The 23,443-nt window shown below is 41.6% G+C and overlaps 1 protein-coding gene across 1 annotated transcript; it reads left to right on the top strand.

The window, feature by feature from the left end:
- The first annotated feature begins 15,118 nt into the window (after nt 1–15,118).
- LOC148034679 (trans-cinnamate 4-monooxygenase-like) lies at nt 15,119–18,441 on the top strand. Its single transcript, XM_087679644.1, has 3 exons — nt 15,119–16,703; nt 16,920–17,044; nt 17,140–18,441. The coding sequence occupies exons 1-3, from the start codon at nt 15,892–15,894 to the stop codon at nt 17,724–17,726; spliced, it is 1,524 nt and encodes a 507-aa protein (XP_087535770.1). The 5' UTR covers nt 15,119–15,891; the 3' UTR covers nt 17,727–18,441.
- Nucleotides 18,442–23,443: the final 5,002 nt, after the last annotated feature.

Below are 23,443 nucleotides of genomic sequence, written 5' to 3'. Positions count from 1 at the left end.
ATCTGTCTCCGGGTGGAAGGATGATAAGAATCTCAATTGTGTTTCCAGGGTCTTGAAGAGTTCCTTCCACATGTCGCTCATGAATCTTCCATCCCTATCTGATACTATGGCCAGTGGTAAGCCATGAAGTTTGAATACATGTGTGAAGAAGAGGCGTGCTACCTCCTTGGCATTTAGTGGTGGTTTGGCCGGGATGAAGTGGGCCTGTTTGGAAAAATAGTCCACCACTATAAAGACGATTGTGTACCCATGGGACTCGGGTAGTTCCACAATGAAATCCATGCTGATGACATCCCATGGGCGGTTGGGTACCAGTAATGGTTGTAGTAATCCTGCTGGTCTTGATCGTGGTGCTTTGACCAGTTGGCAAGTGGGGCAAGTTTTGATGTAGTATATTACTTCTTCCTTCATATTCGGCCAAAAGAACTGCTTTCTAAGGGCCTCCAAGGTTTTGCTTTGTGCTTTGTGGCCTCCAATTTTGCCATCATGTATCTCATGCAGGATGAGTTTCTTCAACTCCAAATTGTTGGTGATATACAATCTCTTGCCTAAAAATAGGATACCCTCCTCTAGTGTGTACATTCCATGCGGGGTCTTCTCTGCTTCCACATCTCTGATTATGTTGTGCATCTCTTGGTCTTGCTCTAGGGCCTCCTTGACTAGTTTCATGAAGTTGCTGCTGACCACACTGACAGCTTTCAGGTCATCTTTCCAGCTCAAGGTGTCTGCTATCTTGTTAGTGGAGCCGGGCTTTTGTTCAATCTCCAGGTCAAATTCTGCTAGGAAGTCTAGCCAGCGGGCTTGCTTTGCCGATAACCTGGGTTGAGATTGGAAGTATTTGAGGGAGATATTGTCGGTGAAGACTATTGTGTGCTTGTCTTGAACATAGTGCTTCCATTTTCTGAGGTAGTGGATGACTGCCAGCATTTCCTTCTCATATGTACTCCACCTTGTTTCAGCATCGGTAAACTTCTTAGACTCATAAGTAATGGGGTGACCTTCCTGCACCAGTACACCTCCTATGCCGTAGTCGAATGCATCTATAGAAATTTCAAAGGGTTTGGTGAAATTCGGCACCCTTAGGACGGGAGTTTGGCTCATGCACTTCTTCATCTGCTCAAAGGCTTCCTGTTGTGCGTTCCCCCATGTAAAACCGTGATCTTCTTTGGTGAAGTGGGAGAGGGGGGCTGTGATGAGGCTGTAATCTTTGATGAATCTCTAGCAAAATACTGTGAAGCCGAGGAACTCCCGCACTTCTCTTACAGTTTTCAGTACAGGCCATCTTTAGATAGCTTCCACTTTCTTAGGATCCACTTTGATTCCATCTGCTCCTACAATAAAGCCTAAGAACTCCAACTCTTTCACTACGAGCTCACATTTTTCAGGCTTGGCATATAACTGATGTTGCCACAGTTTCTCAAAAACTCGGTGTAAGTGTTGCTTGTGCTCTTCTAAGGTTTTGCTATAGACTAGGAGGTCATCTATGTAGATAATGACAAAGATATCTATCTCCAGTCTAAAGACTCCATCCATGAGGCCACAAAATGTGCCTGGCCCATTGCTTAGGCCGAATCCTAATACTAACCACTCAAAACTACCATATCGGGTGTGGAAGGCTGTTTTTGGGATATCTTCTTCGGCTATGCGGATTTGATGGTATCCTGACCTAAGATCAATACGACTCAAGTACTTAGCTCCGTGCAATCTATCTAAGAGGTCTTCCACTAGGGGCATTGGGCATTTGTTTTTTATGGTGATTTTGTTAAGGGCCCTATAATCTACACAGAGTCTAAGTCCCCCATCCTTCTTCTTTACAAATAACACTGGGGCACCAAAGGGGGATTTACTAGGGTGAATGAACCCTTGTTCTTCTAGTTCATGTAGTTGCTTCTTCAATTCCATGAGCTCGGTGTGGTTCATGCGATAGGGAGCTCGGGCCAGTGGGGCAGACCCTGGGATCAACTCAATCTTGTGATCCACATCTCGCCTAGGTGGTAGACCCTTGGGTAGCTCGGCTAGCATTACATCTTTGAATTCTTCAAGTATTTCTGCCACTTCTGTGTTCTTGCTTCGTTGTTTGGGCTTCTTCCCATCTTCTTCTTCTTCAATTGGTCGGATCATACATAGGTAGACCATATCTCCTTGTTTGACTGATTTTTCTACTTGCTTGGCACTGCATGTCATGATATGTGGCCTGATAACGATCCCTTGGATCGGTGCAGTTTGGGTCTGGTCCTTTGGTTGGGTTGTAGTTGGCTTCACTGTTTGGCATGATACTCCTGGCTTATTCTCCTTCATTTGCACCTTAATTGGGGTCCTGCCAGGCAGTTGCATTCTTTCACACGATACTCTAACGCCCTCTCCTTGCATATCTAGCATCATTTCATTTACTCCTTTACCGAACATTGCTATGATATACTTGTCATAGAATTCCAAGCCCAATATCACTTCAAAATCATCCATGGGGATTACTAAGAAGTTGAGTTTTGCTTTCCACTTGTCAGCTTCTACTTGGACTGCAAAGACTTGTTTCATTTCCTTGGCTTCTCCTTGTGCAAATGTTATTGTTAATCCTTCTGGGGCCTTAGATAATTTTAATCCATGTTTTGCTGCGCACTCTGGTGTCATGAAGTTGTGTGTTGCCCCTGTGTCCACCTTGATGGGCTGGTTTCCTTCCTCACTCGGCCTTTGATGTATAGATGGTGGACTGCCACTACTCTGGCTGCCATGCATTGGGGTTGGGCACTAACTGTCCCTACCCTTGGGTGGTCCATGCTTTCCTCACTTCCATTTGGGATTTCTTGGATGCGTGGTGGTTGTGGTTCTTCTCCTCCATATGCGCTAGTCGCATTCACCCTTGATCCGCTTGATGACGCTGTATCTTCTATCGGGCATCTGTTTTGGTAGTGTGGGCCCCCGCATCTGAAGCGTCTGATCTCGACTGACAGGCCTGGGGGTCTCCAACATGATGTATTTGATCCTGTGGGTCCATACAATGTGCTAGGGGTTGGCCTGTAGTGATTGTTTCCCCATCTTCCTGCTCCTCCTCTTGGTACTAATGCGGTTTGTGACCCGGTCATGGTGGTGGTGGTGTTTTGGCTCCTTGTATCTATGAATGCCCCTCTAGGGGCATTGGGCCTTTGGTTCCATGAGTTGTTGTTGTTGAAGTTGTTGTTGAAATTGTTGTTGAACCTGCTTTGGTTCCCCTGTGCTGTTCTTCTGCCTTCCAGGTCCACTAGTCTTTCGACCATTCTCATGGCTTCTGCTAAGCTTGTTGGCTCCTGTCTCTCCACATCTCTTCTAGCCCATTCTTTCATCCTAAACAAAAATCCGTGTAATTTAGTGTCTGTATCCATGTTTGGTAGTTGCAGCATAATCTGCCTATATTTGCTGACGTATTCTTTCATCTTTCCTTGTGTTTGCTTGAGGTTCCTCCATTCATCTCTCACTTTGAATTTTTCCATCTTTGGAATGAATTAGTCCTTCAATTCTTCCTGGAGTTCTTCCCACGAAAAGATTGTCAAGATTGTGGGAGAGAAGGAAGGAGTCTCACTTGTAGCTTTCTTGCTTGCACAATGGGGGAATACACACAAGGGTGGAGGCTGAAAACAGTTTTCCTCTTCTTAGTTGTGTAAGCCAAAAAGAACTCTCATACAAAGAAATAGAAGAACCCTATATATGGGTCTCAAACCAAAGACAACTAACTAAGGTGGCATACTAACTGAGCCACGAACTAGAGTAGATAAGGATAGCTGTCATCTAGCTATTATTCATGGGCGGTGTACCAACCGCATCTACAACTGACAAGTCGATGACATAAATGCACAACGGTCACCCTAGCATATCACGAGTGGAGCTCGATATCTCAACACTCCCCCTCGAGCTCAATCCCAATTCCTGCACACCAAGCAGGTCTCTGAACTTGCGCAGCTTCTCTGCGCCCAATGCCTTCGTAAATATGTCAGCTACCTGATCCTCTGTGCTGACATAAACTAGATCAATAAGACCTAGTAAAACCCTCTCCCGCACATAGTGATAATGCACCTCAATGTGCTTTGTTCTAGCATGATAGACTGGGTTATTTGCCAAGTGTACACTACTCATGTTGTCACAATAAATGACAACTGGCCCATCTGTAGGCTGATGCATATCATAAAGTAGCTTATGCAACCAAGCTACCTCACATGCAGCCATTGCCGCACCCCTGTACTCGGCCTCTGTGCTCGACAAGGCAACTGTAGGCTGTTTCTTGCTGCTCCAAGTGACTGCAGCACTCCCAAAAGAGAACATATATCCACTGGTAGATCGTCTATCAGAAATACTACCAGCCCAATCAGCATCAGTGTATCCATGCAGCTGTATCTGAACCCCAGTCTCATAAAATAGTCCATACTGCAATGTGGACTTCACATACCTGAGTATGCGTCTAGCCGCATCCAAATGCGGTTTCCTTGGAGCCTGCATAAACTGACTTACCAATCCAACAACATAGCTCAAATCTGGCCTGGTAATAGTCATATAAATCAAACTTCCTACTATACGTCTGTACATAGTAGGGTCTTCCAGAAGCTCACCTGCATCTGTGCTTAGCTTCACATTCTGCTCCAAAGGAACTGAAATAGGCTTACAGCCTGTCATCCCATATTTGGACAGCATGTCCAATCCATACTGCCTCTGCAAAAGCTGTATCCCACTTGGTGATCTAATCACCTCAATGCCCAAGAAATAACACAGCTCTCCCAAATCCTTCATCTCAAACTTTTGCTTCAATAGCATTTTCACATGAAGGATATCTTCATCACTGTCCCCTGTCATAATCAAATCATCAACATAAATGACAAGTAGCATAATACCTTTCTCTGTTTTTCTCACATAAAGTGAGAAATCTGCCTTGGAAATCTGAAAGCCAATAGTGACAAGATACTGTCCTATCTTGTCAGACCATGCTCTAGGTGCTTGCTTCAAGCCATACAATGCTTTCTTCAACCTGCAAACAAACTCAGGATGAACAGCATGCACATAACCTGGTGGCTGCTCCATATATACCTCTTCTTGCAAATCACCATGCAAGAAGGCATTCTTTACATCCATCTGATGTAAAGACCATTCCTTTGATGCAGCCATAGCAATGACTGCTCTTATGGTTGCCATCCTTGCAACTGGACTGAATGTTTCTTCATAATCAATGCCATATGTTTGTGCATACCCCTTGACTACTAATCTTGCCTTGTATCTATTCACAAAACCATCTGCATTGTGCTTCACCTTATAAACCCACTTACAGCCAATTGCATTCTTACCTTTAGGCAAAGGTACCAATTCCCATGTAGCATTTGCTTCCAAGGCATCCATTTCTTCATCCATGGCTTTCTCCCATTTTTCTTTTCCTATGGCTTGCTCAAAAGAAGTGGGTTCTGGTTCCTGTATCACTTTGACCATATATGCATAGTGAATGGCTGTAAATCCATCATATTTCAGCCTATCCACAGGATACCTAGCTCTGATAGACCTGCGCAAAGTAGGTTCACTCCCAGGTGCTCTCAAAACATCCCTGGTCTTCCTTACTCCAGGTGTAACAATAGAAGGAATACCCAACTCATCATCAATGCTCTGTTCTGAGCCACTGGATTCACCATCCACATAAGAGTGACCTGCATTCACATCAAACATGGGCTGATCTACCTTCTCTTTTCCTTTTCGTGATACCTGAATATCACTATCTGCATTGCTTTGAGAAGATTCTCCTGATCTCAATCTGCCTGTCTATGGCGAAGAATGTGAACCACTGCTAGAGGACGCTCCAGGTCCACTAATATTTTGTGACTGCTGCTGTGAATTCTGTGCAGCATTACCGTTTTGTGCATCTACATCATCAATCACATTTACTGGTTTATACCAGCTACTCATCTCATCAAAAACAACATATCTGCTCACTGTAAACTTACGAGTAGAAGGGTTATAGCATCTATACCCTTTTTGCTGCAGAGAGTAACCAATAAAGATGCACTTCTCAGCTTTTGGATCCAACTTGGATCTCAACTCATCTGGCACATGTACATAGGCAATGCAACCAAAAATTTTCAAATGAGAAATATCTGGTTTCCTACCAGTATACCTCTCCTCTGGAGTCATCCCATGTATTGCTGCAGTGGGAGTCCTGTTCATTATATAGACTGCTGTAGCAACTGCTTCAGCCCAATAAAAATCTGGTAGGTCTTTTTCATTGAGCATGGCACGAGATACCTCTCCAATATGCCTGTTTTTCCTTTCTGCAATTCCATTTTGTTGTGGGGTATGACTGCATGAATATTGCTGCTTTATGCCATGCTCCTGCAGGAACCTTGCAAACTCATTTGAGAGGTACTCTCCCCCTCCATCTGACCTTAGGCATTTTATTTGCAGGCCTGTTTCTTTTTCAACCATAGCTTTAAGAGTTTTGAAATGCCCAAAAACTTCACTTTTCTTTTTCATAAAATACACCCAAACTTTTCTGCTATAGTCATCAATAAAACTGACAAAATAATGACAGTCTCCAAGAGATGCAGCTTTAGTAGTCCACACATCAGAGTGGACTAATTCCAATGGCTTCTTACTCTCTTGAACATGTCTAGGAAATGGTTTCCTTGCCTGTTTTCCAAACTGACAGGCTTCACATACCTTATGCATTTCTGCAACCTTGAATTTTGGCAATCCTGCAACAATATTTTGGGCCTGCATTGATTTAAGTCGCTGTACATTAACATGACCAATGCGTTTATGCCAGATATCAATATCTGCAACTACACCGGTCCCATGTGCAAACATTGCTGCACTCAATTCAGACATGTCTGCATCCAATGTAAACATTCTGCCCTTCTTCTTTCCTTTTGCTATCAAGCGACCTTTATTTTTCATATCCTCAACAAAGCATCCATGAGGATTAAATCTGACCTGCAAGCCCTGTTCAACCATTTGACCAACAGAAACTAGATTCTTGGTGATATTCGGGACATGAAATACATCAGACAGGTATTTCTTTTTCCCATCCTGCATAGACAAAGGAATTTTTCCAATCTGCACAATAGGATGTGTAGTATCATCACCAGTCTCCACAAATCCTGGTTTTTCCATTTTCCTTGCATCCTCCATCCATTCTGCATGACCTGTCATGTGGTTTGATGCACCTGAGTCAACATACCACACATCGTTGCTTTCTTCTGCACTTGTCATAGAATTATTCATGTGCTGCACCATAAACAAATGCTCATTTCTGTCATCACCCTGTCTACTAGAAGATGCATAATTCCCTTGTTGCAATTTTCCATTCATGATGTCATTCTGCTTTTTATAGCAGACTTTAGCCATATGACCCATTTTACCACAGTAGTAGCATTCAACATTGCTGTTTGCATTTTGGCCTCTTTGCCATCCACCACGACCTCTTTGGCTCCCCCTGCCTCTAGAGTTACCACGTCCTCCTCCATAGGACTGGTTTTCTTGAGTTTGCTGCATATTCTGATTTCTACCACGGCCTCCAAATCGGCCTCCTCTACCTCTGCCTCTACCTCTTCTAGCATTTGAGTAGAAGATAGTTTCTTTTGAAGTTCCTCCTGAAGAAGATGCACCGCCATTTCTCTGCTCCTCAGAAATTAGAAGAGCAATCAACTCCTCAAAATCAGGAAATCTTTCACGAACTGAAATGGATGTCCGAAACTGTGCATAATCCTTTCCTAGACCATTCAAGGTCACAGAAACTAAATCATCATCTTCCACTGGCGACCCAATGGAAGCAAGTGCATCTGCAATCTTCTTCACCTTCATGTGGTAGTCATTGATACTCATACTTTCTCTTTGCACATTATGCAACTCTTGCTTAAGCTGCATTTTCCTGGCTTGCGTATTTGTGCTATACATTTTTGACAAAGTATCCCATGCCTCCTTTGGCGTACTTGCATCCTGAATATGCACAATCATAGAGTCTGAAATACTGATAGACAGCCAGTACATAACTTTCTTGGCTCTCTCATGCTATGCTTTGAATGCCTGCATTTGTTGTTGATTGGGAACATCAGGAAGAACTGGTTCTTCTTCATTTCCTGCAAAACAAATTCCCAATATCCTTTTCCCATAAGGAAATTCGTCATTCTAAACTTCCATGCTTGGAAGTTGTTCTTGTCAAGCTTTTCAGTTACAATCTGTGAAAGAGAATCAGACGCCATTACAGAATACTGCAAAAAATTCTGTCACTGCAGAGAACACATCTTCAGCCTCACAAGGGCAAATCTGCAAAACTGGCGAAAGTGGTATTTGACCACACAGTCACTTCCTAGTGACAATTTTGCATAAATAGGAACCAAGGATGATTCTGTAACTCCCAATGTCTCTGCACACAAGCATACGATGCAATTTCTTTGGTAACTTTTCACCGACCTGTAGAACAATGGTCGCACAGCATAAAACAGGGCCTTTTCCTGAGTGCGTGCAGAAAACTTCTGCCTCCAAAACAGGCCCCGAAATGGCCTCAAATCAAAAAAACAGGGTCGTCAAGGCTAAAGCCCTCTCCCGCAGCATATACTGCCCTCTTGCTTCACCGCGAAGGGCGTCTCAACCTGAGACAATGCACTCTTGCAATTTCCGGCTGTGCTACCTGCAGAGATCTGCTCCCAAAACAGAAAATGAAAGCAACACTGCTCCTCTTACCAGAACACCGCGAGCTTGGCTTGCTTTCTTGAGCTCCTTACCACGAACCTGGCTCTGATACCATGTCAAGATTGTGGGAGAGAAGGAAGGAGTCTCACTTGTAGCTTTCTTGCTTGCACAATAGGGGAATACATACAAGGGTGGAGGCTGAAAACAGTTTTCATCTTCTTAGTTGTGTAAGCCAAAAAGAACTCTCATACAAAGAAATAGAAGAACCCTATATATGGGTCTCAAACCAAAGACAACTAACTAAGGTGGCATACTAACTGAGCCACGAACTAGAGTAGATAAGGATAGCTGTCATCTAGCTGTTATTCATGGGCGTTGTACTAACCGCATCTACAACTGAGAAGTCGGTGACATAAATGCACAACGGTCACCCTGGCATATCACGAGTGGAGCTCGATATCTCAACAAAGATGGTGTGGCCCAGCTCTTACTCCAACATGTACCAACTGGCAGCGTCCTCCTCCAAGTAAATGGCTGCCACCTCCGCCTTCCTGTCTTCAATTATTCGTGAATACTTCAAGTACCTGTCCACCTCTGTGATCCATTTCTTCAGGACCATCCCATCTCTCTCTCCTTTATACTTGGCTGGTTAGGGCATCTTGAATTTTCCATAGTTGTCCTCTGAACTGTCACTATCTTCCTCCTATTTACGATGGTGCTTCTTCTCCTTCTTCTTGTCTTTCTTCTTACTTCTTGCTTCTACTATCTTCTCCTTCTCTTTCCTTGTATCTTGCGCCCTCCTAGATGTCTCCTCTCTACCCATTCTATCCATCTCCTCTTGCATTCTGTGTCTTTTCTCCTCCTCTTGCTGTTGTATCACCCATTCTCTATAGCCCTGCTCCACTTCTAGTTTTTTCTTCCTTTCCTCCTCCTCTTCCTTCATCTGCATGTTCCTCCATATTGACTCCAGCATGCCTGACATGGCATCTAATTGCCTTTCCAATCCGGCCACCTTCTCCTCTTGGGCCACTCTCCATTCTTGCCCTCTGCTCTTCTTCCTCTCCTCCATTGTTGGGAGGGTGGCATTCTCCCTTTCGTCCTCCATGTGGTTGGTGGTGATGTCGGTGCGGGGAAGCCGCGTCTCGCCTGTGGTGGGGTGGGTCATGCCGTGGGGAAGCCGTGTCATGTCTTCAGACGGTGGGTGATGGGGTTGGGGTGTCACGCCGGGGGCCGAGGCGACGTGGGGCGACGCGACGGGGGTTGACGCGACGTGGGGCGACATGACGTGGGGCATCGCGCTTTGGGTCATTACAACTTCATTCTCTTCGGGGCACTGGATCTTCTCTCCTGCTTCTATGAGCACTCCTTCACTCTGAGCAAGAGTCGCTCTGATACCAAGTGTGATAAACCTGCACTCGTTACGCACTCAACATGGCACAGAAAGGTAACACGATATGTGAGCTCAAGGTATACTCTTGTATTATTCAATCCAAAAAATGGGACAACATAGACACATCCTAGGACTACACCCTCGTGACGCCGCACATAAGAGGGTTCACCACTGGGTATAGGGAATCACACGTAGTGTGGAAACAAGGCAGAGCTTTGAGTCAGTACTACTCCCTATATAGGTTCATTCGGTAGCAACGACATGGTATAGCTACAAAGCCCTTACACCCCCACCCCCCCTGGCCCATTACCCACCCTGCCCACTCCCTATTACCCACCCCCACCTATCCTCCTACTAACCCCCCATCCAATTTCCAAAAAACACTTCCCCCCCCCCCCAAACAAGGCACCCAACCCTCAAGTACCCTTTCCCCCACACCTTTTTTAAAAAAAAACCCCCAAAACCAACTTTAAGAAATCATAATTTTAAAAAACCCATTACATTACATTAGAAAAACAAAAAATCTACAAATAAACAATCCTCACCATATTTGTATAAATATATATATATATATATACATGAACAAAAAAAAAACACACACACTGCAAGTCCCCCAACCACCCCAAATTTTTTAATATATTTTCCTTGACTAAAAAAACAAAAACAAAAAAACACAAATAAAAACAAATAATCACACCACAAACACACAAAATTTCCCCCTATTCCCACCTCTTGTTTTTTGGCCCCCACCGTGTATTATTTCTTCTTCTGCACGTGACCACCCATTATTCTTACGTGTTGTTCATGTGAGGGGTTTTGCACCTCGTTGCGCATGTTCATGATTGCAGTCATCCACGCGTGAGGACGCACGTGCAATTTTTTTCCGTGGGTGGTGAGCTAGTTGTTGTTCACACGCAACTGAGAACTCAAAGGCTTAAAGCCTTTGAAAAAGAAAGAAAATGTATCAAAAGGAAAATTAAAGAAAATAAAATATGGAGAGGTGTGTTTTTTGGGTGAAAGGGTGGATTGAGGACATGAGTGGTTGTGTGTCTCTTTCTGTCCCTCTCTTCCCTCATATCACATGTTCTCTTCTTCTTAGTTGTGCAAAATACTTGTATTTGGCTCTCTTCCTCTTCCTCTTTCTCTCTCTCTTCATTCTTTATTTCTTAAAGCTATGGAGGATAATGATGAAAGTGATGAAGATGATAATGTTGTTTATATTATTGTGGATATGGTTTCTTTTAAGAGAGATGTTTGTAGTTTTGGGATCATGGGCTCAGCCCACCCATAGAATTTGAAGGTTCTTTTGCCCTGGTTTGTGTTCGATACTATAGCTATGGCAGGGTTCTCCAAACCCTCATTTTGCAAGGTCTCTCTAAGGGATTAAAGGCCCCAACACAACCTTGCAAATAAGTGCATGAATCATCTAACATTGTACATGCTTTCAAAAACATGGATAGCTCTAGGTCAACATATTGTGGTTGACGATTCATACTCCTAGCTTAGCATGAATCTTAGAGAAGGTTTTCAACCAAGGTAGGAGCACCAATAGGGCAGAAGATGATAAATCTTGAACTTAAGAAGAACACCAGGGCAGTAGAAGAAAGAAAAAACTAGGTTGTTGTCCAAGGACAACAATATCCATGCTTGATTCAACAGAATCTCTATTTCATGGAAGTGGGTTAAAGAGGTTTTCTCCACAATATAACCAATCATGAATGTTATTTGGGAGTTTTGTTGAGCTCATTCATATGTCATTGCTTTGACTTGCTTCAAATAAGCACTTATGTATTCCAATTTTCCATTAAGAGCATTCATATTTTCTAATCATCATCTTCATAAGTCCAATCTCTTAAACCAAACTTGGGCACTCATCAATGTAAGTAGCTTGCCACATGCAAAGATCTTAGACATTTTCTTTGAGATAAAAAATAAAGCTCAAGTGGTAAGACTTCTCCTTTCAAGCTTAAGGAGTCACCAAATTTGGAGCATTGTACATTGTTGCTTGTGCTATAGGAATTTTTTTAAAAGGAAATGAAGTGATTCCTACCAATTCAACTAAAGATGCAAGCATATACTCATGCAAGACAAATGCAAAGGAAATGCCACCACCATTGTGGAAAAATGTCAAAGTGAATGCTAGTTCAAGCTAATCATGACTATTGCAACTTATAAACTATATGGACTCAATCAACCCACCAAAGAAGCCTTTATCCAAAGGTCATTTGGTTTGATATACTAATGAGGCATTGTAATGACCAACTAATGTGATTAAGTAGATATATTGTATCCATGCAAAACCACTTAAATGGTTAAACTTTTGGATCCATGATGTAAAAACCAATCTCATTTGGAAAGCCCAAGCATGCACCTATGTGGAGGGTCTTGATGACTCAACACTCTCATTAGTAATACCTTGAGAGCAGCCAAAGAATAAATCACCATCATTGGTTGTTGTTAAGAAATTGGTGCCTAGTGCAGATGTAAAGGAGAGGTAAGGGATCTAATAACTTATAAGCAATGGTGAAGAAAGAGGTGCAACCCAAAAGCTATATGATGTGCTTGATCCAAAGTTCTATGCAAGGATGTGACATTTTCAAGCTCCTCTATGCCTTAAGCTTCCATGTGTGTAATTCTAATTGGCTCGACTTACAATTCATAAACTTTTTGTGACAATGATTGTTTATCCACCATAGCTATCACCTTCTTGGCAACACACACATGTGCATCCATGCATTTACACTTATCACTCGCTTATTCCCTCTCTTTCTAGCTACCTTGATAGAACACAAAGATGAGATGCTTAAAAACATCATGTTAACACAATATTAGATAAATAGTAGTAATAATAGGAAAATGTACAAAAATCAACATCAAAGCATACTTAAAAGAATGTTCTCATCAAACAAGTAGCATGATCCATTTATACCATGCAATAGTGACTAATAAGCTCATATGTAAGCATGTCAACTAGTTGCTATGGTCTCATATTGAAAACTTGAAGCAACCATAAAAAATGGCATCAAACTAGTCTTTATTTACAACAATTTGATAGAAATGTCCATTGGAACCATGTGATGGAAGGATTTTAAATTGCTAAGCATGATTCATGATTGCAAAAGAGCATGATTCTTGATTGCAAAGGGGAAAAGAACTAGTGACTTCAAAATCACACTCAATTTTTTTACTTAAACTAACATTTGAAGGGGATAGAAGAACACACTCTCAAGCAACATGCACTAAAGATTGACAACCAGTGACCTTATAATTTTGCAAGCCTTTCACCTTGAAAATTTCAAGTTAGCTCTATGGGGTGAGAAAATTGGCAAAATCTAGCAAGGCAAGTGTTTTAAGCTTTGCTACAATGGATAGATACTCTGTCTAGCATTCTTCTATATGCAAAAGGAGCTCAACAACTTCCATCTTAGTCTCTTGAAGATTGATCTTAGCTTCCTTTGTTGAAGGTGTTTGGTATTAACTTGTGGACAACCAAGTGTACTATGTGAAGATGTGCCATGGAAAAGGAAAGTTGTATGTCTCACAAAGAACTTACATATCACAAGCAAACCTTATTCTTTAAGTGCTACCTTACCCTTCATAGGCTGAAATTTATGAGCTTCCATTTAATTTTTTTTTGGAGAAAACAACAAAGTTTGCATTAGAGTAAAAAGAAGAGTAGATATAGTTGTTTTTGTACTTTGAACAATAAATCAATCCTTAATTACACATTATATTTTCAAATAATGAGAGTAATTCACAACTTGATCACATGTTAAGGATATCCTTCTTTAGGACTGAATGGATTTGCACAAAACTTCTAGTTCATCTTCAAGGATATCTGGCTTCTTCCTTAGGGAGATCTACAAACTAGAGGTCTTCTTGGCTTCACTCAATATTTTGGTTTCACACAAAAAACAACATTAGTATATGACACTCATGGAAAATTAGGCCTATGTCTCATAGACCATAAGCATGTGAATTGTGAATAGATATGAAATGTATTGGTAGAACAAAAACTTAGCAAAAGCTTACAAGAATAAACTCACCACATCCCTCTAGTAATTAAGAGGAGTCATTAAACCCCTATGTTAAAGATACCTTGAACTCTCCATGCAACATTCTACTCCAAGAAGGCCTAGATTGAAATATGTTAACAAGGCTAGAGTGATTTACATCTAAAGCCTAGACTTTAGATAGTTGTGTCCCATGAGACTTTAACGAGGCCTAAACTCATAAACCATAAGGCTTTTAACAACTTAGACATGCACAAAGTTGATAGACTTGCATAAGTCAATTAACTTGTGCAAGTTAACTTAGTACACATTTACTTGTGAGTTAGGTGGTATCTATTGAAGGTCCATTGACCTAAGGATGCTTGAAGGCTCACAAATGGTATGTTTCTCAAGACTTTATGCAATTGAGTCAATATGAGGGGTATTCCCTTTACTTGCAAAAGTGTTTCCTACATCACTTTCATCAATTCGAGGAGCTGCATGGCCAATTGCTTTCTCTATGCTCCTCCCAATTTCAACTGAGGCATGGTGGAGTAACTCCAACAGAACATCTACAAAAAACCAAGGTTTAATGTTCAAATAAATTGCAAAAATCTTAGAGAAAGAAACTTTAAATTTTAAAGAACTAGATGTGAAACCGTGAGATTTTCAGAGTTTTTAGTTGTAGAAATGGCAAATACATGTAAGTTGATTTAAAAATCGCTCCAAAATTTTGAGCTAGAAGCTTTTTTGTGTTTGCTAGTGGAGGTGTTTTTGGTGAACACTCCTCTGATGGCATGTGGGCTTGCACGCCCGAGAATTTTTTAATTGGGCGGGATGGGACTGTAACTAGGCATGTAGAGGGGGGTGGTAACTTGCAACGTGGCGAGATATGATTGGATGATGCACACGTGCACTCCAAGTCAATAGAGGGGCTGGTAACTGGCAGGTGGCGAGACATGGCTAGATGGTGAACACGTGAACTCCAGGCAACACAGGCTGGCAATCATACGGCCAATAGTTTTGACTTACAAGGGACGGCTCAAACCGCTCAAGGCTCATGGCTCACGGCTCATGGGCCATGGCTCAAGGCTCAAGCTTTCAAGCCTATCTATTCCAGGGTCAACCAAGAGAGCGGTTTCAGGGTCAAACAAAGGTACGGTGTTCCACGGGTGGTTTTTCGGCCGGCTAGCTGTTTCTTCTCACTGCAGGATCTCATCCCCTACCCCTGTGTTTCTCACAGATTCTCCCCTTCTCCCCTTCTCTCTCTCTCTCTCTCTCTCTCTCTCTCTCTCTCTCTGTATCTCTGTCTCTCTGTGTCACACACTTCTCTCTCTCGCTCTCTCTCATTTCACATGTCATCCCCTTTGCCTTTCTTGTGCCCGTCTCATTTCACATCAGGTTTCCTCTCTCTCTCTCTCTCTCACATTCAGAAGAGAGAGGGACCTCATGTGATTGATCATTGAGTTCCTTTTGACATATACCTGCCAATGATGATCTTTCTTGTCTCTTCTTCTTTGTTTCTTTCTATCTTGGATCTGAGACCAGGTTTCTCTCTCTCCCACCCTTAACGAACCCTCGTGCTTTGTGGATTCATTTCTAATCTTCAATAGGGCTTAATCCCTAACATTCCTTTTTACCTCTCGTAGCTTGGCATTAGCACCCCCCATTACAAACTTATGTTCTAGTATTAGCATCCCCTGCTCCGTGGACTATTAGCATCCCCTGTTCTCACACGACACAGCTTATGTTCTTGTAGTACTTTAGTAGCGTCCCCTGCTCTCACACAGACACAGAAAAACCTCTAAGGCACAACATATCACTAATACAGTTTCTTATGAGGGCCTCTTACTGTTATTCGTGCCTTTTCCCAAAGCATCAATGGACTCGGTTTTCTCTCTGCCCTGCCCCATCATCAGGTGTGTTATGTCTCTTCTCATTCTGTCTTTGAGCTTCGTGGCTGCCCTGTTTCTCAATCTGCGCAGACAGCGTCATCGATGGAGCCTGCCTCCTGGCCCCTTCTGCTGGCCGGTCGTGGGAAGCTGGTTGCAGGTGGGAGATAACTTGAACTACAGGAAGCTTGCTGATTTTTCCAGAAAGTATGGTGACATTTTCCTGCTCCAAATGGGACAGCGCAAAATCGTGGTGATTTCTTCTCCTGAGCTAGCCCAGGAGGTATTGCACACTCAGGATGTGGGGTTTGCATCTCGCAGCGGCAACTTGGTCGACGACGTATTCACAGGGAAAGGCCAAGATATGGTGTATTCGGAGTACGGGGATCATTGGCGGCGGCTGCGGCGCATCATGACAGTGCCTTTTTGCACCAATAAAGTGGTTCAGGAGTCAAGGCTAGGTTGGGAAGATGAAATCAATAGGGCTGTGGAAGACATCACCTTTAGAAGAGAGTCCTTCACTTCTGGTATTGTGCTCTGGAAAAGGCTGCAGTTAATGGTATACAACATTATGTATTGGATGATGTTCAACAGGCGATTCGAGAATGAAGACGACCCTCTGTTTGTCAAGATCGTGGCATACAATGCAGAAAGGAACCGCCTTGAGCAAAGCTTCGACTTCAACTATGGGGATTTCATGCCAATACTTCGGCCCTTCTTGAAAGATTACCTGACCCAGTGCAAGCACCTACAAGATACCCGCATGAAATTCTTCAGAGATTGCTTTTTGGAGGAAAGACGGTAAGATGTTTATTTCATTAGGGTATTCTTAGTTTTTGCCACTTATTTCTAATTATTATCTCATGTGGCCTTAATCCTGCACAATGCTGTGTTGTAAATGGGCTTGTGGTCTGTAACAATGCATATGCAGTAATATGTCTGAAAGTTTCCCATTCTTGCCAGCATGTACTTGGTTTGCAAACTCCTCTACATTGGATTTACTGTGTGGTGAAACAGGAAGCTTTCAGATTCTACAAAAGAGAAACACAAATGTGCTATTGATCGCATCTTAAAAGACCAGATGAGTGAAGATATTGATGAAAACAGCATTCTTTATATTATTGAATGCATGAATGTTCAAGGTATGCCTCCTTTATTTTGTGATGGCCATTTTCTACTGCTCGCATATGTGCTGCTATAGGAGCGACTTTAACAGCCCATTCCATTTTCTATGCAGCTATTGAAACTACACTATGTTCATTAGAATGGGTTCTAGCAGAAATAATAAATCGTCAAGAGACACAGGGTAAGCTACGGGATGAGCTCGATGATGTCTTAGGAGGGTCACGGATGACTGAACCAGATGTTTCCAAGCTGCCTTTCTTACAGGCCGTTGTGAAGGAGACCCTTCGCCTTCACATGCCTATTCCTCTACTTATACCTCACATGAACCCAAAGCACGCAAAAGTGGGTGGATATGACATTCCTCCCGAGACAAGAATTCTTGTTAATGCTTGGTGGATAGCAAACAATCCTAGTATCTGGGAAAATCCTGAGCAATTTCTACCTGAAAGATTTTTGCAGGAAACAATTGAAGTCAATGGCACAGATTTTAGGTTTCTTCCATTTGGCTCTGGAAGAAGATGCTGTCCAGGAAGCGTATTGGCACTACCATTGATTGCCTTGGTAGTTGGCAGGTTGCTTCAGACCTATGAGTTATTACCTGGTCCTGGTCTGGATAGAATTGACATGGCAGAAGTAGGCGGGCAATCGAGGTTGCACCTGCTAAATCACTCTCTTGTTAGGGTGAGAGTTAGGGCATAAACTGCATCAAAGAAGCAAAGGCCCGTAACTTTCCAACTTGCAGTGACTGTATGATAGTGTCTTGGTGGCAGTGGCAAGGCAGTTTGGCAGTTTGGATGTGCTTCAGTGTTTTATATTGCAATGTATCTATTGTGTTGAATCAAAGCTACAAGATTCTGGAGCTTCTCATCCGTCTCAAGCCATTCCTTCATGGGCTTGAGTAAAACAGTTATGCAAAGTTGCAAGAGCTCCTCACTCATGTTATCAGGGTATCATGCTGTCATTGGGTTTTGAAAAGCATCGAGAAAGCTCCAGTCAGCAGCATGATTTTTTGGCAGCAAGACTTCTGATACAGGGTTTTTTTTACTAAGTATTTGAGGCTTGAGCATCTTTGTGTTCTTTTTGTGAGCTTTTTCAAAGGATTGGATTGACAGACTGTCATCTCATATGACCTTTTTCTTGGATCATCCTCTGCTGTTCGAGATATTATTTTTGTTTTTGAAGCTGGCCTGAAGTATGGCAAGTCATCTGCAGCTGGCAGCTGTAATTTTTACCGGGGCTGATCCAAGAGAAGTTTCTTGCTGTTGCACAGAGTCAAAAAGCTTGTACTTTTCGCTTCTGGCAATTTTTTCCCTACCACAACCTTGGTGGGTTTATCGGCCAGTGAGACGTTTCACATGTATATATGTTGTTGGGACATGGTTCTTTGGATGTTTATAAGTTGGCAGTTTTTGCAGTAGTGTTCTTATAGGATTTTTACAGTTATGGGCAGTCTTATTTACCTCTTTTCAATGTGTTGTTTTTGTTCTTGAAACGCTCCTTTTGGGTATTTACTTCCTCAATGGTCCCCCTCCCATTCTTACTGTTTTCTGTTTGTACTTCAAGGATGGTTTGTTCTATGCAGCTGAACAAAGGATTACATCTGCAGGGATCTAGCATTGTCTTGAAGCTTCAAGGAAAAGTGGAAAGTCTCTTTACAAGTAAATTAGTTGTTTCATTTGATACCACACAATTTGGATGTGTGTTTTAACCAATATAAAAAACCACCAACCAATGGTCGTTGGTGGACATGCCTTTGAACTAGCCTTTGAAGCTGGGGCAAGCCTTTGACAGGGAAGAAAATGTGCTCCTTTGCCACAATTCCTCCATGCCTATCCATGAGGTGATAAGGAGTGATTGCAAGATTTCAGACAGTTTTGTGGCTTTTTGTGTTTATATGAGTCAAAAGTATGCTTAGGCTGGTGCATGCACTTTTGTACATGAACATTCTGAAGATGCTAGTGCTTTGTCATGGTGCTATGGCAGGCTGTAGCAGTGTCTGTTGTCAGGCTTGCCCTCTGAGTGAGTAGTATGACACACCATTCATGAAGTTGCATTCAACCAGAGATTTTCCTCACTTCACCGTATTTGCAGGAAAGATGTTTGTGTGCCAGTGCAATGGCTGTGCCAGGAGTGTAGAGTCAGGAAAAGGTGCAGTGCAATGGCTGTGCCAAATGCTGGGATAGACAGGATATTTAATGAGAAAGATGTGGAGTGACTAGGCCATCCGCTAGTTGGCCGCTGATTGTGTCTTGGCATCGCCTCTGTATATATATTTTGTTCATAGCACCTGCCTGTGGCATCACCTTTGTGGACACATTTCGCTGCACCAACCCACAAGTGCAACGGTCAGAATGGCAGCCGAAGAAGGAACATACAACAGAAGACAAAATTATTACTCTGAAACAAGGTAGCCAGTTACTCTTGCAAGGGAATCAGGATTTTCTTGTAACAAATGCCTTGGCCTATGGTAGAGGCTCTGTATATATATTTTGTTCATAGCACCTGCCTGTGGAATCACCTTTGCAGACACATTTTGCTGCACTGACCCATAGTGCAACTGTCAGAATGGCAGCCAAAGAAGGAACATACAACAGAAGACTTAAGTATTACTCTGAAACAAGATAGCCAGTTACTCTTGCAAGGGAATCAGGATCCTCTTGTAACAAATGCCTTGTCCTAGGGTAGAAGCTCTCCAATAATTGGGTTCATACTCCAATAAATCAGGCACAATTCTCTCATAGAGAACCCTCTTAGTATCTAACGTTGTCTGATCTTTATGGGAGCAACAAACTTCATCATAGATAAACTCTAGAAGGTTTAACATCTGGATCTCTCATAAGAGTCTAGAGGTCTCTAGGAACCTATATTGTGGCATCAAAATGCGGCCGACTATCTCCCAAAACCATCGATTGATGTCTTCTCATGGACCTCCTTTTAACTTGTATGATGTGTGAACAATGCCCCCACTGCAATTGGCGATGAAAGCTGTGACACATGTACTGGTTACATAAAGGGAGGTAGGCAAAAGAAAGGAACCTTATGGCAAGAGGTGGAACTCATTTGACTAACCTCTAGTGGTATAGAAGCATTTGCAAAAGAGTGAGGGCTAAATAGGCTTGTTGGAGAAGACACCATGACTTGCCACATCGTCTCACTTCTAGAGGATGAATAACAAACTAGTTGGCATGATTGGTGTGGCACTCCCATTACCGCACAAAGGGCACTGTGAATCATTGCAAAGCTTGTGAGGCCATGCCTTGCTCGCTTCACATTTTGCCAAGCAAAAGCTTTTTCTCAAAATTATTACTTTTTGAACATGTTTCCTCCATGGAACACAGACATTTGTTGAAGAATATTGTTAAGGTTCATGGCATCCCAATTAGAGTGGGCGTCATCAACTCCTTCAAGCATCCAAGTTGGAGTGGGTGGCATTAGCATTTTACATTCGAAAAAACCCAATAATAGAGCTCTCTCTCTCTCTCTCTCTCTCACAGACATTAGATTGTTCTCTCATTGAAAATGGCATAATGCATAGTTTTCTCCTTACACATGACATAGCCCATATCACACCATGTGGATTTGTAAGCCTTGAGAGTTACTATAAGAGCCTATGATTGTGGTATAAAGGTAGAAAGATTGTGGTTGCATGTGTGAGAAAGTCTCAACAATAAATGAGCACTCCAAACATATATGCCACTATTAGATTAGCCTCAATCTACTTCAAGATTTGTTTTGTGGCTAATGACTCTATGAAACATTCTAACTAACAAGAGCTATTGCTTCATTGGAAACCATATCTCAAACAAAGGTGAAGAATATGAGAACTCATAAAATCCATATGTAGCATTGTACATGACTTAGCCTTACATCAAAACTTGTGGTTTATTGGAGCTTAGAGGACTCTACATTCATTGTGATTTGCATTAAAATGAAAATATAATTAATTAAAATTAAAATTACACTTATAAAATCCATATAAAGAACATTAGATGTTATTATTTCCATTTTATGCAAATGAATGATACTACAAATTTCTTCATGTAAAGATATTACATAATGTGATGTGAGCTTGTGGATGGACATAAGAAGGTCAACAATGCAACAAAGGTGGATGGACACATGTGCACCAATATGTTGGATATTCTCACACAAAGATTTAAATGGCCTTTTTTACACACATACACATTATCATCTTTATTATATCATGTTGAAAATCAATTTTGCAAGTTAGGACATGGATGGTAACTACTCGGTGAATGTTGCAAATTTATGTACTCAATGTATCATCTAGATGTTGATTTAAGCAAACACCCACCCTTAGATACACACTTGAATTATATAAAAACAATATGTACCCACCATGAACCAAAAACTCACTTAGTTCTCATATTTTTTCTTTAAATTCTAATATCTTTTATGCAATAATGATTTAGTCTTTTATTGTCTCCATCCCCTTCTATGTAATATATAATAGGTAAAACTAAAATCTATAGCACTCATGAAGAGAATTGTATAATTGCAAAAACAACTACTAACAATATAACATTAAATCATTTTAAAATCCTCAAGTTCTTGCTTTAACATTTGACTACATCAAAGTTTTTCCCAAACACACATTATTCAAGGCGTATGTTACTTTACACAATGCAAAAGTTTGTTTTAAAATGCTTATGTATAGGACAAAGTACATCACCACATATTCCTAAGAGAGATTACCCATCTATTAAACCAACCTTAGAGCATGCCATAAAATAAGCTTGCATATTCCTAAGAGAGATGACCCACCCACGTTAGACATGAAACCACTTCAAATCACCATTGAGACTCAACTCTAAGCATGCAATCAAAGTAACCTAACATATTCCTAAGAAAGATAACCCACTCGTTAGACTTGAAACCACGTTTCATAAAGTGCTTTCCTGTTGAGAGGGGAGCCATTGTGGATATATTTTATCTGATAATCCACTCTCAAAATATGAAAGAGAAACCATATGGAAAAAATTAAACTTTTTTGAAATATGTGTTTTTTTAATTGCCTTCATTAAAAATATAAAAAATATGAGACTGAAACACAATTGCCTTCATAAAAAATATGAGTAGTAGTAGCTACTTGTCGGGTTAACGTGATGGGACCAAGAGCTTTCACAATGCTTTTGACACTCTTTATAACCTAGGATTTTGTGCATACGCAATCATATTGGCCCATTGTTGGACCTTACACTTGCAAGGAGAGACATGTCCATGTTGTTGAAGAGCACGAGCACGTTGGAGACATTGATGGTAGCCAAGGGGGAGGGTAGTGTCGATGGTGGAGGTCCACAAAAATATTTGTTGCCATCTCTAGAGGAGCTCTCATCATCACCATCATCAAAGGTAAGGCTTTATAGAATAGTTGTTTCAACTTTCAACTTGTTTGTGTAGATTTTCCATTGATCCCACCACTCATTGCCCGTGTTCTCTCTTCTTATACATGGTTCCATTGTAGAAGCTTTGATATTAACCCCTCTCTCCCCACACCTTTCCAAAAAAAATTTAAATGCGAAGCCATTATGGCAAGTTATTATATACCCCACAATGTGATATACAGGTAGAGAAAATCCGCCAATCCATCCCTGGAAATTGAACTTGGCTTCTTATGCTACACACACAGATGCCTTAACATCTGCTCTAAACACTACTTGGTAACACGTTTTCAAATTAACTCTACTCTCTCTCTCTCTCTCTCTCTCTCTCTCTCTCGACCCCTATTCTCTACTCTCTTTGTTTGTCATATCACGAGCATGATGAGGGTCATCAAAGTGGTGGTCACAAGCATCACAGTAACAATAGTTATACTTCCATCATCCATCAAGTTGACTTGTAATACAGATTGCTAAAGCTATTAAATCTTAATGCCTTTGCATCATTCACTGCATCTAGACCAAATACAATTGTGCATTGGATGCTTTACAACAAAGGCAATTGTAATACAAAAAGAATAGAGCTCCCCTTTTTCATTTTCTAAAGAAAACTACTATGAAATAATACAATATTAGAGAATTTGGGAATCTCCCAAGCTCAACTTTCAAATGAGGAGTAAAGATTTGATTGAGTGGCTAAATCTTGACCCCATATTTGAGAGTAGGACTTGGGGGGATTGCTTATATAATATCAAGGAAAAATTTCACCTTCAAGTAAGGGGATGAGATTTGACCATGTGTCCAAATATTAATGTCTTTAGGGTGAATTCTGAGAATATCACATACCATGAGGATAACCAATGTATGTGGTATCCAGAAAGGTTACCACAATGACCACACATAAGATTGTCAAGATCCTAATGATTTATGGGATTTAAACTTGCTCGACTAGCTTCAATGAGGTGTGGAAAACTTTAACATAAGGAAAACATCCTAGAGCCAAAGATTGTTATATAA

The sequence above is a fragment of the Lygodium microphyllum genome, chromosome 6, assembly GCF_053477565.2.
Source record: "Lygodium microphyllum isolate KBCC chromosome 6, Lygodium_microphyllum_v1.1.10, whole genome shotgun sequence".
Lineage (NCBI taxonomy): Eukaryota > Viridiplantae > Streptophyta > Polypodiopsida > Schizaeales > Lygodiaceae > Lygodium > Lygodium microphyllum.
The sequence above is the reverse complement of the archived record's forward strand: the minus strand, read 5'-3'. Positions and strand labels throughout refer to the sequence as shown.